Source organism: Cynara cardunculus, unplaced genomic scaffold (assembly GCF_001531365.2).
Source record: "Cynara cardunculus var. scolymus isolate 2C unplaced genomic scaffold, CcrdV1 Un_Scaffold_4126, whole genome shotgun sequence".
Lineage (NCBI taxonomy): Eukaryota > Viridiplantae > Streptophyta > Magnoliopsida > Asterales > Asteraceae > Cynara > Cynara cardunculus.
Window position 1 is genome coordinate 31,732 of NW_020201759.1, and position 14,885 is coordinate 46,616.

Here is a 14,885-nt window from a genome sequence, read left to right on the forward strand (position 1 = left end):
GCAGGTTGAGAAACAAGTTCTCATCAAAATCAACCAAAAGATTTAACAAAAACTAGTTCTGTGGCATGGCAAAACAATGATATGATGCATTTTAGCAAAGATTTATCGACTTCATATACCAATAATTACATAATACAGATCGATACTACAATACCTCCCCTCTAGAGTCTCATTCATATCTATATATTTATATATATATATATATATATATATATATATATATATATATATATATTATAACTACACCACTAACTAGCAAGAAAGGCTGGTTAGGCATTATCAAATACCATTTCTACATAAAAAATAATTGGTTTTTATGTTTCTTCACCATCCATAGATTGGATTTTCTACCTGTGGAGGCAACAAATCTAGATCTTTACAATGCTGCTTGTTGTAATCCCGTGTTCCTGGGACCGCCCCCGTACACTGTCTCAAGAACTCGTTACCCGTCAAACAATAGTGTGCAAACGCTAAACCTCCATCCACCATTGACCTTAAATTAGGTACCGATTTCGACCTTCTCACGATTCCGTTACTTTCTGAATTTAGTATCTTTTCAAGCTCCGAATACTCCATGAACCTTTGTGTTGCAGCTTCCCATGAAAGTTTATATCTTTGTTCAGGTGTAAGAGGCTGAGGCTCACTTGACATGGCTTCTTTTACTTTGTGTACAAACTCTTCTGGTGTCTCGTAAGTCAAACAGTTTGGAAACGACCTGAAGAAGTCGTTTGACGGGTGGTTGGCGCACACTACGAATTTACCCATTGCCAGAGCCTCTGCCGTGGCCGTGCACAGCACGTCACTCACGCTCGGGTTTATGAAGATTTTGTAACTGTTACCCACCGGAAAAGAATGGCCAACGATTGTTAAATAAGAAGGATCATTTGAAAGAAAAACAATAATGCAAATGATGTCCGGATTCTTACCCGTGAAGAGAATCGTCGGCATGGTCTCTGCCCTTCATAAAGTTAACATTTAAGTCCAAACTTTTTGCTGTGTTCTGTACTTCATGAGCATCTTCTCCATTGCCGTAAACATCCAGTTTAAACCCATTAAGGTCATTCTTTTGTTTGGCCAGCAAATCGATTAATTCCCGGTATCCCTTTGCCCAAACCATCTTGCCCAAGAAATATGCCCCTTTTGAGAACCGTTGCTCCCCACCCTCCTTTTCTGCAGCCATTCGTTCCCCAATTTCCAAAAACTTAGGGTTCACACCATGAACATTGCAAATCACCGACTTGGGTAAATCTTGGGTTGCTGCGGAAAGCCGAAGAACCTGAACATAAAAACATATAAACTTAGAACCACAAAGGTGATGCCTGATTGGTTTGAGCTTGGGCTCCAAAGATCAAAAGTGCCTGAAGGTCCCAGGTCCAAATCCAATGAGGAATAAAAATCCCCTTGTGGCCACGAAGATTCAAATACGGTGACTCCGGGTTAATCGCAAAGCAGGTGGTCGCCCTGGGATTAGTCGGGTCGCATAGCGGGTTGGATATCCAGGTTAATAAAAAAAACATATAAAATCAGAATATTTTCTGGACAAATAAGCTTGCAAAAACCATGAACGGGTGATAGATAACCAGAAAATGGAAGAGAAGAGTTGTGTACCTTATCACAATAGGCTCTTGCCACCCAGTTGTTTATATGTTTCACAAAGAAAGCTTGCAGAGCTCCATTCTTCTCCCTCTTGATATACTCGAGGTAATTCGTGTGAACAACGCCAACAACATGATTAAATTTATCGGTCCATCTTTTACCATGATGGTACCAGTTCAGATGTTCTGGTTCTTCAAGGATAGCAATGTCTGCTTCCTTCGATGAAATGAACTGGGAAGTATCTCCAGCAGGTATTATACTACGCCTTTCCTTTTGAAACTGAACGAGAAGAATATGGCATATTTTAAGTCCAAATTACATCTAGGGCGAGTTTATATGATTACAGTAGAAAAAGTAAAGAATACCTTTCCGGGGTAGAAGGAAATTTTAAAATCTGCATTGAAACCTACTCTTTCTTCGAGCCAATTGCGAATGTAAACCTCTTGTTCTTCTGGTGAGCTGAATGTAATATTGTTTGGGTAAACAAATTCTTGGTCTGTTAGAGTAAGCCAAGGAACTAACAGTGTGACTTTCTGCTTTTGAGATCTAGCCAAATATGCTGCTCGAAATAACGGATTTACAGCTGTCCCTGTCATCCAAGGAAGACTAGCAGTTGTGACGATGGCTACATGCCTTTCTCCGTCAGAAATGTCTCGCTTACCGAGATCATCCCATAGTCCACCTTCATAATGATGCCCTGTACTTTGAAGCACACTTGCTATTCTTAAATCCAGTTCATCATTTATGTTATCACCTTCAACAATGGCTGACTCTCCTGCAGGAAGCGACCGCAACAAAAATTGATTTTTCTTTTTGCTGCATAAGCTTTCCACTATCTTGTCGGATAAATCTGCCACATACATATAACACAGTCATTAGTGTCATTTTGATCTATAGGAATCAGATATAATGCTCAAAATTCTAAAACAAATTCTTAAAAATTCTACAAAGATGATTCAGTTGGAAATTGAATTAATGCGACGGGAAAAAGATTGCAAAGATTCTAGCAAGTCCATAGAAGTCCAGAAAGAACAAAGACAACAAGAGAAGACAAATCAATTACCTCTCTTCACACCAAGGTGATCTAAAAATGGCCCAGACTGCCTAACCAGACATGCCAGAAGTTCTTGAAAGTCCAAAGGTGGAACTTCCTGATACATTGAAGCAAAACAAACACAGAACGTTAAGCATAAAGTTTTTCTACTCTAATTCAATGAAAGCCCTCAAGCCAACATGTATTCCAATTTCTAGTATACAAGCAATTTATACTAGTCTAGGTTTATTAGGTATACAGATAGATGAGCTGGTATATAGATATCAACACAACAAGAGTTATTGAATAAAACTCACGACCTCATAGCAAAGGATTCAAGGACCAAAAAGTTCCCAATGGCATTGGTACTTAGGGAATCAATTAGCAATAAAATGTAAATTTGAAGAGCTATATGTATATCACATAATTTGAAATTTGTCCCTGCTGCTTATTAGATGCATCTAACATAAAAACAAATGGCAATAAATGAAGGAAGACTGATCTCATGATGATGGCAGGGTATGAAAAACATTTAATTTTCTGATGCAGCATAGAGGTAGTTTAGTGTAACTTCATTATTTCTTGTATTTCCATAAATCAGACAAAAGACAGCAGGATATTAAGTAGATAAAACATACAAGGCCAATGAGCCCAAAATAACACAAGTGAATCTATTGCTAGATCTGAAGATCGATACCTTTGAGTAGTTTGGTTCCTTACAAATTGCTTTCTGCAAGATGTATAGAAACAATGTTAGAAATATATTTGTCTGGTTATTTTCACTAAAAATAAAATTCACCTAAAAGCAAGCGATAAACAACTAGTAGAATTGGATAGGAATATAGTTTACTGCTGTCAATTAATCAAATAATTCAAATGAGTATATGCAAAAAGTTCTCAAACATCTATTATCATCATTAAACTAGTAATGTTATTTATGTTTTTAAATAACTATGTGATATACACTCATATTGTTGGCAACTTTCAGACTTCAGAGGTCGCATAGAATCAAGTATGAGCACCAAATCATCATCAGAGAATAGTGAGTGGTAGAGCACAGAAAAAACTTAAACGACTCAGAACTTTGAGATATCGATATTTGGTAATATGTTTATTTTGTTCACTTAAATGACAAAGTTGATAAGATTTCAACAGCTTGCATTTTCTATGTGAATTTCAGTAGATGATACTAGGATTTACTTCCATGCTTCATGGATTTGCTCCAAATCATCATACATGTTTTACTTTAATTTTAGTGAGGAAAAAAAAAACCGTTGTTAGCTCATAATGACAAATTTTAGTTACTTTCCTTTCTTTATATAGAAACCTATAGTTAAAGCAACTAGAATTTGATACTAACATAATGACAAATAATCACCAAGTTGATAACCACCTTTTTGTCCCAGAATCTGCAGAGAGATTGACCTTGTAATCTCTCCATATTTTGCCTCACTGAGACAAGGTGAGCCATCTTCTTTTTCAGCCCAATTCAAAGGATTTTAGTACTTACGAGCAATATATTTTCTTAAGGATGTGAAGATCAGGATGACAGGTGTTTTCTAAAATTTCATTTTCTCTGATCCTTGTTGAATTGAAACAAGCCAGAAGTTGAACTGACCTTCTACGATTACTATCAAAGTGATAAGAAATAACCTTTACCTATTTACCTAACATAACAACTTTCAGCAGAGACGGTCTCATTGCATCATCTCTTTGCTACCCGGTGTTTTCATTGTTACATTGATTTCAAATTCTAACACGTGATTCCTTGTGGCCATTTCAACAAATAGAGTATAGAAACCGTTATCAACAAAAGCATTGCCAAGCTTGGTATACATATTGGTACTACGGAAATAAGTTAGTACACTTACCAAACTAGATTTAACTTTCTCAACAAGTTCACTGTTCTTGAGCCCCTCGATAATCTCTGAAGACGAACTCTTCTGTTCCAATTCCCGTAACCGCGTTTTCAATGCCCTAATAGGCTCCCAATACCGAGAAAGCTGCCCCTCCTCAGCATCCCCAACCCCTTCTCCTTTCCACTCCCAGCTAAAATCCCTTACCCTCGTCCTCGCCCCCCTCCTGTACCTCTCTCTATCATCAAGCTCCTCCACCTCCGACACGATAGCATTCTTTATCGCCGACAAATCGATCCTTATCTTAGCTCTAGGGTTCCATTTCTCCAGAACTCTCCTACTAAAATCTGGCGAAGAGTACGCCCGACGGAACTCAGAAAACTTCGGCTGCAACTTTTTCACGAAATCAATCTCCGCGGGATACGCAGATGAAGAATTCGAAATAGCAGGAACCGGAAACGTCGATCTGGACGCGGAATTAAGAAAATTCTCGAACTCCCTATCAAACGAAGACGCAAGGTTTTTGAACGAATTCGCTCTGTCTTTCATCAACTGGAGATCCGCTTCGGTTGAATCCTTCACTTCTCTCCATCCTTTGGATATGAACGAAAACGCTTTCTCCGCCGTCACCACGGAGCTCGCCGACGACGACGTCCGAGTCTCCGAAGGCCTGAAGTTTATCATCTTATCAATAAAGCGATGGATATTCCGGTGAACGCTTTGCCGGAATCGACTACTGTGTGTTTCAGGGGGTTTGTGTGTGAAGAGAGAAGGCGAGCGGCTTTGGCTGAGAAATTAACGGTTGATGGGTATTTGTTTGGTCCGGTATCTTCTTGTTGGGTTCACCCCAACTTTCTTGCTCATAGGTGTCGTCCCACGTGGACGCAGGATTTTCTAGTTGACGTGTCTATCCACTATAGGTCGTTTAGTAGGCCCTTAGGATGAAGTAGATGCCTACGTGGAAATATTTCTGGTTTTTCATTTTTTTTAATTATGCTCTCTACTTTGCTGGAAGATTCTTCGCATATTCCCCATGGTAACGTGGAAAATTTTGTTAGTGTCGACTTTAAGAATAAATTGCATTCTATAAATTTATGGTTTTCATCATATCATATAATTTGTAAGTATATAAATATGTCTAACTCAAAAAGTGTATGTTCGAATGGCTCGACTTGACTCATAAAGTTTAATCGAGCTTTCGAACGAGTCGAGTCGAGTCGAGTCGAACAGTTGTGGAGTTCGTCTCGTTAAGTTAAACGAAGTTTATTTTTTGTTCGAGATCGACTCGAGTTTGATAATTAAGTTCGAGCTCGAAAATCTTTTTATCGACACCAGTTGTTATCGTTTTCCTGATCGACCCATAGTTGTTATACATCATAGCATTGACTCATCCTTTTTCTCTTTGGTGTCCACATATGCATAAAGTTTTTGTCCATTGATTTGAAGCTTTGCCCCATCTCATCTCTACACTTTTTGGCATTCAATGGCTACAAAGTTTAGCCACTTGGAAACCATACACTTTACATGCCACCAAAACTCCCCTTCACATCTATCTTGCAAGTATATATTTTCATTTACTATTTGCAGTATTTTCTTATTATTATGAATACGACGTATGTAAGAATATCAACCACGAGATATGAAACGAAGGTTCCTATTATTTGATGGGACGATTTGGTAATTTAACGTGGGTTATATGTTCTATTTTTTATTCACTGATTGATTGTGTGTCTTTCTGTTATTAAAAGAACATAAGATATGACTTAATTAAATGGGTAAATTGCATGAAAAAGTAACATACTTTAACTTGATTTCTATTTGGGGTAACGTACTTTCGAAAATTCTATTTTGTTACCTAAGATGTAAAGTTTTAAACATTTAAGTACTCAAGAGTTAATGCAATTTGCCTTTAATTAAACATATAAACTACACATTAGTGAAATTAATATTTAATTAAACATTAGTAAAATTAACATATTTTTTTTTGGTAATTTTTATAATATTTTTTTATACATTTATATAAAATGTTGAGGTTTATAAGATTTTGATTAGATGAGTTTGGTGAGAAGTTTAAAAGGTGAAAATTGTTGATTCTCTAACTTATATACATATTTATTAAAAACATTACTTTAAATTATGGAAATAAATTAAACATACTTTTATAACAAGTTTTATAAAACAAGTCTTGAGCAGAGTCTTAATTATGGTTTGTTTGACAGAATGATTTAGTGTAAAATGATTAAATTGTCAGAACTATTAAGAGATTCTCATAATATAGTGCAAAATGAAATACAATTGTTTGATAATTGTCTACAATGAAATTTAGATGTTGAATGGTTAAGGGGACCCAATATACAAGATTATTTAGAGGGTTTTAAAACAATTAAAAAACAAACATTTTTTTTGTCAAACAAGATACACCTCTTAACAATTTTGATATTGTATCTTAATTGAACTATTAAGAGGTAAACAAATACTCAACTTATTTTTGTAAATAATTTTTTAGGATAGGAAAGATGTATTCTAAACTTTGAAAACTCTTACTAAATATTAGAAAATAGAAGGAATATCAACAAAATACCAAAAAAAAAAAAATCCTCTCAAAATCAATAAAAAAAAAAAAACCTAGAAAAGGCGTTTGAAATCAACCAAAGAACTTAAAAAGATACCTGGAAACGGTGGAATTCGGTTAAATGGTATAAATGTGTTATATTCATTATGATTTTTTTATTAACCTGGATTTTCAACCCGCTATGCGAGCCGACTAATCCCAGGACGACCACCTACTATGCAGATAGCCCGGAGTCACCGCATTTGAATCTCCATGGCCACAAGGGGATTTTTATTCCCCCTTAGATTTGAACCTCGGACATCCTGGTACTTTTGACCTTTGGAGCCAAACTCAAACCAATCAGCCACCACCCTTGTGGTCCATTATGAAATTTTATGTATGTTTAAGTTTATAATAGTTAGACACTGTAAGTCTATAACTCAACATTTCATTCTTTAACACTTTCTTCAAAATTGTAAGGCGCCACACTCTTCATCACCATAACTCAACAACCATCGAAACCGGTTGAGAACCCACTGATACCAATAGAGAAAGGTCGAGAATCTATGCATTGACAGTGTTCGTGTGTTAAACCATAACATGCCACATTCATTTTCTATCAAGAATCTATCGGTTGATTTATTAATTGTTTGTGTGAGTAAAACCATCGTCTACTACTTTCAGCTTTTATCGAGATGGATCAGGAACACATCGAGACCAATCAAGAACACATCAAGATCGATCGACACCAATCGAGACTAATCACGACTAATCAAGAACTCATCCATTGATTTGGTGTGTGGTTGTATGTTAAAATCATAATATAACATCTTCATTTTTCATCGAGAAATATTAAGAACCTATTGATTAATTTTGTTGTGTGTTTGTTTGTGTAAAAATATAACCTACAACTTTTAACTTTTATCGAGATGGACTGCGAAATCTATCGAGACAAGCTGGGAACTCATCCAGATCAATCGATAACCCAATAAGGAAAAACTAAAATATGTAGAGTTGAAATTGTGGTATATTTTTTATGAATATTATGTATATGTATGATGGATATATGGTGAGAATTAATATTTATGATAAATATCATACTAGTATAAATACGAGAGAGTTATTGTATACGCGTGATCATACATAAATATTCATGATGAATGCAACAATGAAAATGTATATTCATAACGAATATCATACTTATGAATGTTTAAAAGTTGTTTTATACACATGAACATACATAAACGTTCATAATGAACAATATGTATATTAATAATGAAATATATGTGTGTTAATGATTAATGTTATAGGGAAATTATACATTCATGACGAATATCATACTGACGTATGAATGTTGAAAAGTTATTGTATACACATGAATGTATATAAATATTCATGATTGATGTATGAATACTTAATAATTATTGTATACACGTGAATATATATATATATATATATATATATATATATATATATACAGAGAGAGAGAGATAAAGAGAGAGAGAGAGAGAGATGTATATATATATTCATGATGAATGTTATAAAGAAAACGTTATTCATGATGAATATTATAATAAAAATGTATACTAATGATAAATGTCATAGTGATGCATTGATACCGAAGATTTATTGAATACACATGAAAATACATAACTATCCATGATTAATGTTATACTTAGTTTTATATTAATTATGAATTTCATACTAATGTATAAATATTAAAAGAGTTGTTGTAAACATATGAACATACATAAATATTCATAATGAATATTACACAAATATACTATTTGAAGTTAAAAACATAAATAAATAAAGATAGATGTCAAATCGAAGAGAATGAAATGCTCAATTTTTTAATGTAATTTGTTTGATTAAAATATTAATTATTTTTAAGATAATTCAGTTTAAAAATTAAGAAATAAATGTTTTTTAATAAAAAAAAGTCAAATATAACATGCCTAAATCCTAACTCCCATTTTACACCTAATCATTTCTCAATCAACTATTTTATGTTTTAATCATTGATTAATTCTCTAAATTTTGATTTATATTTATAAAAATTTTTAGTTTTCGTTTGAAGCTATCCCTATATATACAGAGAAAAGTTCAAATACAGCCTCATGAATTTATTCAACCGATTACTGATACAACCCTATATTATTTGATGAGAAATTTCCGTTTTTTATTTATTAAAAGGTAGTTTTGTCAATAATCTTATTTCCAACAAATATATATAATATATATATTTTTTAAATTCGTGTAACTAATGTGCTGTTTACTAAACGCTTATCCGGTCACCAGATAATTTTTCTCATCGGATGAACATGACAAGGGCCAAGAATCTTACCCGATAAGAGCGATGATAAGGATGAATAGTTTTACCCGGTAAGTGAGGTTGACGACTCTTACCCGGGTAAGCGTTTACCAGGTAAATTGTTGTATATGATACGTTTTGATGTACTACAATCTTACCCAATAAAATAAATTATAGTATTGACTCCTAACACTAAGCACTTACCGGATAAGCATTTAGTTAAACGGCCCCAAGTTCAGTTTAATTATATATATATATTTGTTTTTCTAAAAGATTTTATGAATCTTATCTTCATCTAATTCTGGTGATGAATCCAATCAGCATATTCAATATTCTTCCCCATCGATTCCATTCAGTCATTTTCCATTGTTGCTCATTTTTTTAAGCCCTTCTTCACCCATGGAATCCATTTTTCCGTTCTTCATTTTCTTTGTTTTTTTTTTTTTTGTGAGTTTTAAGATCATCGATTCATTCATTGACAGGTATCGAGTCTGACAAATAATAAAACACGATTAGTATGAAACAATTTAACAACTAATCTTTAATTAGCTAATCTAGTACAGTCAAAGACTTGGAATTTAATTGCTAAATGCATCAAGATCAAACAAACACCAAACCTAACCAATAGTCGGATTTCAATTGTTTGAGTTAGATTGTACAACCATACGACATTTGCAACTAACACACTGGTCAACTGAGTGTCGCTTGCTACTCAAAGAAATCTAAGAACAATTACGTACTCAAAAATTCCTCTAGCATAACGAGTTCAAATCAGAAAAAGCGAGGGATCCAACTCACAAAATTCAAAATGAAATTAATCGATTGTGGAACAAAATTGAGTCTCAACTCATCCAAATTTCAAGTTAATTATCTACCCATTGCTAGAAATTAAAAGATTAGCTACTCATATCTAAAATATATAAACTTACGAACTAATTAAAATGGAGAAATTGATAAAGAACCCTAGAAATCATCTCCAAAAAAGTCTATTCGAATCTGGGAACCGGTCCTTGTGTTCTCCAAAAGTCAATTCAAAATCCCCCAACAAACAGTTATAAAGTACCCCAATCGAAGAAAACCGTTCGAAAAGAACGTGGTCGTTTGATTTCTGACGCTCGCGACTTGGGTGCGGCCAAACCGCGACAAAACTTGCCCGGATACATTTTGAAGTAAAGAAACAGAGACTAACGCGGGTTGTGACGAGACTATACATACTTTTTCCTTTTCTTTTAAAGGATAATAAACAATTAAGTACTAAACTCAAATGAAAAGGGGTATTTTAAATATACAGTTAACACTAAATTTTGGGTAAATTTGACATAAAATGTATAAAATTAGTACTTAATATTTTCATGAAATCCAATTTCTTTACAATAGCAGGTCAGACTGATATTACTTGGACAAGTTAACACAGCTGCATACGATGAACAAAGTTTCATCAATGGTCATGTTCAAGAAACCCTAACGAGACACAAACCTTTTACGAAATTAAAGAACTTCATGAAACCTCGTGTTAAAAAACCATTCAATTTTAACATATATGTATTAAGATTTGATGATGAATGTGTAAAACAAGAAGTTGGGATTCATTCGAAACATGTAATGAATCCCTGTGCTAGGAATTTGAGGACCACTTTCTGAAAGACCAAAATGTTATATGATTTCATTGTATTCGTACATTGCAGGTAAAAGAAGCCGAATGAAACTTTAATGTGTTAATCGACTATGAACAAACAGATTAAATAGTTCAGTCCTACTCGTCAATGTACTCGATTTCAAAATCAAAATACATCTGATTAGTGGGTTCATGACTTGATTTCTGATTTTTTCTGCCAAATTAATCACCTGTCGCCTCTTCTTCTTCCGAGATGTGGAAGTAAATTAATGGTTTTAGTTCTTCAACTATCATTTTAAATGAAAAAATCATTAAACTTTCTCATTTCAAATGATTAAGTTTCTGAACTATTTTTTTAAATGAAAAAACATTAAATTTTACATTTTGAATGATTAAAACCCTAATTTTAAAAAAAATAAAATAAATCATTGAACTTTTTTTTTGTAAAGGTGTCCGGGCCAAAGCCCGACTAATCCCCGACAAATTTGGAGGCTAAACATGACCTCACTAAAAAATGTCGCCAACACTCCCCTCCCAGGGCTCGAACTCGGGTTCATGACTATGCCATGCCCAAGCCTTTACCACTAGGTTGAAATGTCTTTGACAAATCATTGAACTTTTACCGGTTGATAATATAACTTTTGGATTAAAATGACGTAGGTAATCAGTTTTAAAAGTGCCATGATTTTTTTTTTAAATGTTTAGAAACTTAATCAATTAAAATAAAAAATTTCAATAATTTTTTCATTAAAAAAATAGTTTAAAAACTTAATCATTTAAAATAATTTTTTTAATAGTTTTTAATAATAAGATAATTTAAGTACTTAATAGTTTAAACGAAATTATTGAAATAAACGGTATGACCCAAAGTTGGTCTCAGATTTGGAGTTCGACGCCCCAAGACCATCTCCCCCCCCCCGGGGGCGGCCCCCCTCTTGATCTACAGTCGTGAGGAGTCGCCCTCAGGCGAATCACTGCCCTGTTCTGCTGTTCAGACGAATCATCGTTGTCATTTAAGTAAAGTAATCGATCTTTTTGCAAGTTGAATTGTTGAAAATGTGCCCTTTTCATGTCTTATATTTGTTTTTAGGGTTTTATGAGTTTTTTTAATTATCATTATTTAGGATTGATGACATTAAACTTTTAGCTGTTGGAATCAAGTACTAGTACAGGGCCTGAAATAAGCTGTTTGTCTTATTCTTTTTGGTATGATTTCAGATTAGTATAAGAGGAACCAAATTATTCTCTTTTGATGCAAAACTATTCTACAGGAAGATTCTTAACCCATCAGATTACTAGCTGCAGCTAATTTACACATTACACAACCTTCAAGAACATCAATCACATATGCTCTGTGCATATTATTGAAAAAGCATGCGATATTATGGAAAATATTCTTTACTTCATCATCATCTAGAGCATCGAAGCTCATTCTAAATTTGTCTTGGATATTTTTATCTGGGATTACCTGTAATTTCTCAAGTGCACTTTATTATTGTGCCAAGTTTCTCCCAATCAGAGGAGAATCTAAAACCTCAAGAGCTAATGGACCCCCTCAAGATTCTCACATTGTGCAATACCTAATTTATAACTCAAATTTGAGCCTGTGACGAATGTACAATGAAATATATGAGAATGCCCCTTTTTAGTGCATCATAATGAAGCTTATGGGTGATCTAGGCAAGTTGAATTACCATTTTTTATTTATTTTGGTATAGAGATAAATCTCAAGGTTATATTAATGATTTGCAACATCAAATGGCAACTTATGGATGTCAAATCGAGTTAGGGACAAGTTCTATAAATTTCCGCTTAAGTTCAAACTAACGCCATTAAGGCTGACTCCAACAGCCCTGCAAAATGGGCAGAATCTCACTCCACAGGTCCGGCAAAAAAAGGCCTGTAAATTGGGTGAAAATGGTGTTGAGCATGTCTCTATTTGGCCTGCAAAATTGGTGTTCCCACTTTTAAACTGTATTACATTTTTTTTAATAAAGAAATTCATTAGTTAATTTTTTGTACTATTCACTTTCCTATTTAATTTTAATTATTCAAAATTTGCTGTGATCGAAATTAGCTCAATATTCTCATAATTATAGAGAGAGTATGAGAGCTCATATTCATGTATTAATATGTATTCAAGTGTCTATAATGGTGATGATCCAACCTCCTTATATAGAGTAAAGGTTTTATTTGTTCAGTAAAAAGTTTAAGGGATTTAATGACTTAAGATGGGATAGTTTGCCTGCTTTTTTGAACTTCTCCCATATATAGATGTGATCATATGATTCATATTTCTGATTTGAGCAGTTTCTGCATTCAGATTGAGCTGTTCCTCCAAAGTCCAAATAACAACAAACAATGCAATTGAAGATCAATTCAATATTCAAACCCTGTTCACCTTCTACAACACGAAACTGAACTGTAGATCTACCTCTTTTGCCTTTGGAGAATCAATCAGATGAAGCAGACTTTACTGGAGAACCAGAAATTCCCATTATATACACGCGACGACCTCCAAATCCAGACAGGTATTTTTTTGTTGAATTATCTTGTGTCATCATTTTAATGTTTTTTTTGAAGTATATAATATTTATATACGGCAAATGCAACAAATAAACTCACACACCCTCCTCACCTATGGTGAGGTTTGAACCCTGACCTCCTAGAAGGCCAAGGGCTACGATACCGCTAGGCCAAAGGCCCTTTGGTTAATGTTTGCTTTGTATTCATTGCATGGCTGCGTTTGGTTAATGTTTGTGGTTAAAAAGATACAATTTGATGGATTGTGTACATTTCAGTTTTTGAAGTTCATTATATTGCACCACGAACTAAATGCCGAAATATTTCTGTTTATACATCGGTTGTGGTTTTTGGAATGCAGGAGGTGGTGAAATCTGAAAAGGTTCTTTGGATGTAGCGTTTACTCATTCATTCATATGATCTGATAGCACTTTGGACCCACAAAATGAAGAACTGAGAATGGGGAAAACTTATCTAAACAAATGGATTACTTTGTTGTAATGTTCGTTGGATGTAGCATTTACTCATTCATTCTTCATGGATTTCGTGCGTAAGGGTTGGCGTAATGAAAGAGTTATTGATATGCACCCATTAGAAAGGGGACATGTTATTTTGGTACTGAATGGTGATCCTCCTGCTCATACTAACAAGGTACAATAAGTGTTTTTTTGAAATATGAAATGCTTTGCTTAATATTAGCAATAAAGTTAGTGTGAACCTTTCTCCTGAGCTCTCCTAAGGAATTGTAATCGCAGGTTCAGGAGGTTATTGGGATGATGGAGATGGAACTTGGTGATGTATGGATTTTCCGTGTTTTACTATAAGGTGGCCATTTTAACAATTCCCTTTAATATGTTTATTGGACAGGGGTCTTTTTTCTTGAATTTTCACGGGTCATCATTTTACCCTTTGGACCCATCGTGGTAAAAAAGACACCATTTAATGTTGTTTGCATTTCATGTTTGAAATTCGTTATATTGCATTATGAATCAATTGCAGAAATATTTCTGATTACAGCAGTTATTGATAATGTGATGTTTATTTCTTCTGTAGAAGATAATGCATGGCTTCTACGCTTAAAGAGAACACTGGGAATCTTGAAAATGCCAAAGATGGCTACAACCCAAACTTTAGGTGAGCATCTTCAAGCATATGCATCAGGGTTTTTGAGGAGATAAGCTTCCACAACCTTGTAAAGCCCTAAAACTTTTTCTTTACCTGCCTTTAATTCTTCTTCCTTGATCTCAAAATCACCAAGGGTGTAGATGGTTGTGGTCATTTTGGAGATGGTTCCACCATTGGCTGAACCCTCAAACTTAATATCATAAGACACCTTCTCAATTTTATCTGATATACCTTCTCCTTCAATCAAAGTGTACTTGTATGTGAATGTCTTC

The 14,885-nt window shown here is 34.2% G+C and overlaps 1 protein-coding gene and 1 long non-coding RNA gene across 5 annotated transcripts; one reads left to right on the forward strand and one right to left on the reverse strand.

The window, feature by feature from the left end:
• Positions 1–237: 237 nt before the first annotated feature.
• LOC112503912 (digalactosyldiacylglycerol synthase 1, chloroplastic-like) lies at positions 238–5,254 on the reverse strand. Its single transcript, XM_025107885.1, has 7 exons — positions 4,501–5,254; positions 3,327–3,359; positions 2,660–2,747; positions 1,962–2,446; positions 1,609–1,875; positions 927–1,276; positions 238–832 (listed from the first exon to the last, which is right to left on the reverse strand). Exons 1-7 carry the CDS (start codon positions 5,167–5,169, stop codon positions 325–327), a joined length of 2,400 nt encoding a protein of 799 aa, XP_024963653.1. The 5' UTR covers positions 5,170–5,254; the 3' UTR covers positions 238–324.
• Positions 5,255–11,859: 6,605 nt separating this feature from the next.
• Positions 11,860–14,647, forward strand: LOC112503917. 4 transcript variants are annotated; one of them, XR_003068104.1, is made up of 5 exons: positions 11,860–11,982; positions 13,289–13,496; positions 13,850–14,139; positions 14,244–14,313; positions 14,542–14,647. It is a non-coding gene; the product is annotated as an uncharacterized LOC112503917 (long non-coding RNA). The 4 variants fall into 4 exon arrangements; XR_003068105.1 differs by having other exon boundaries at positions 14,545–14,633; XR_003068107.1 differs by having other exon boundaries at positions 11,869–11,987.
• Positions 14,648–14,885: the final 238 nt, after the last annotated feature.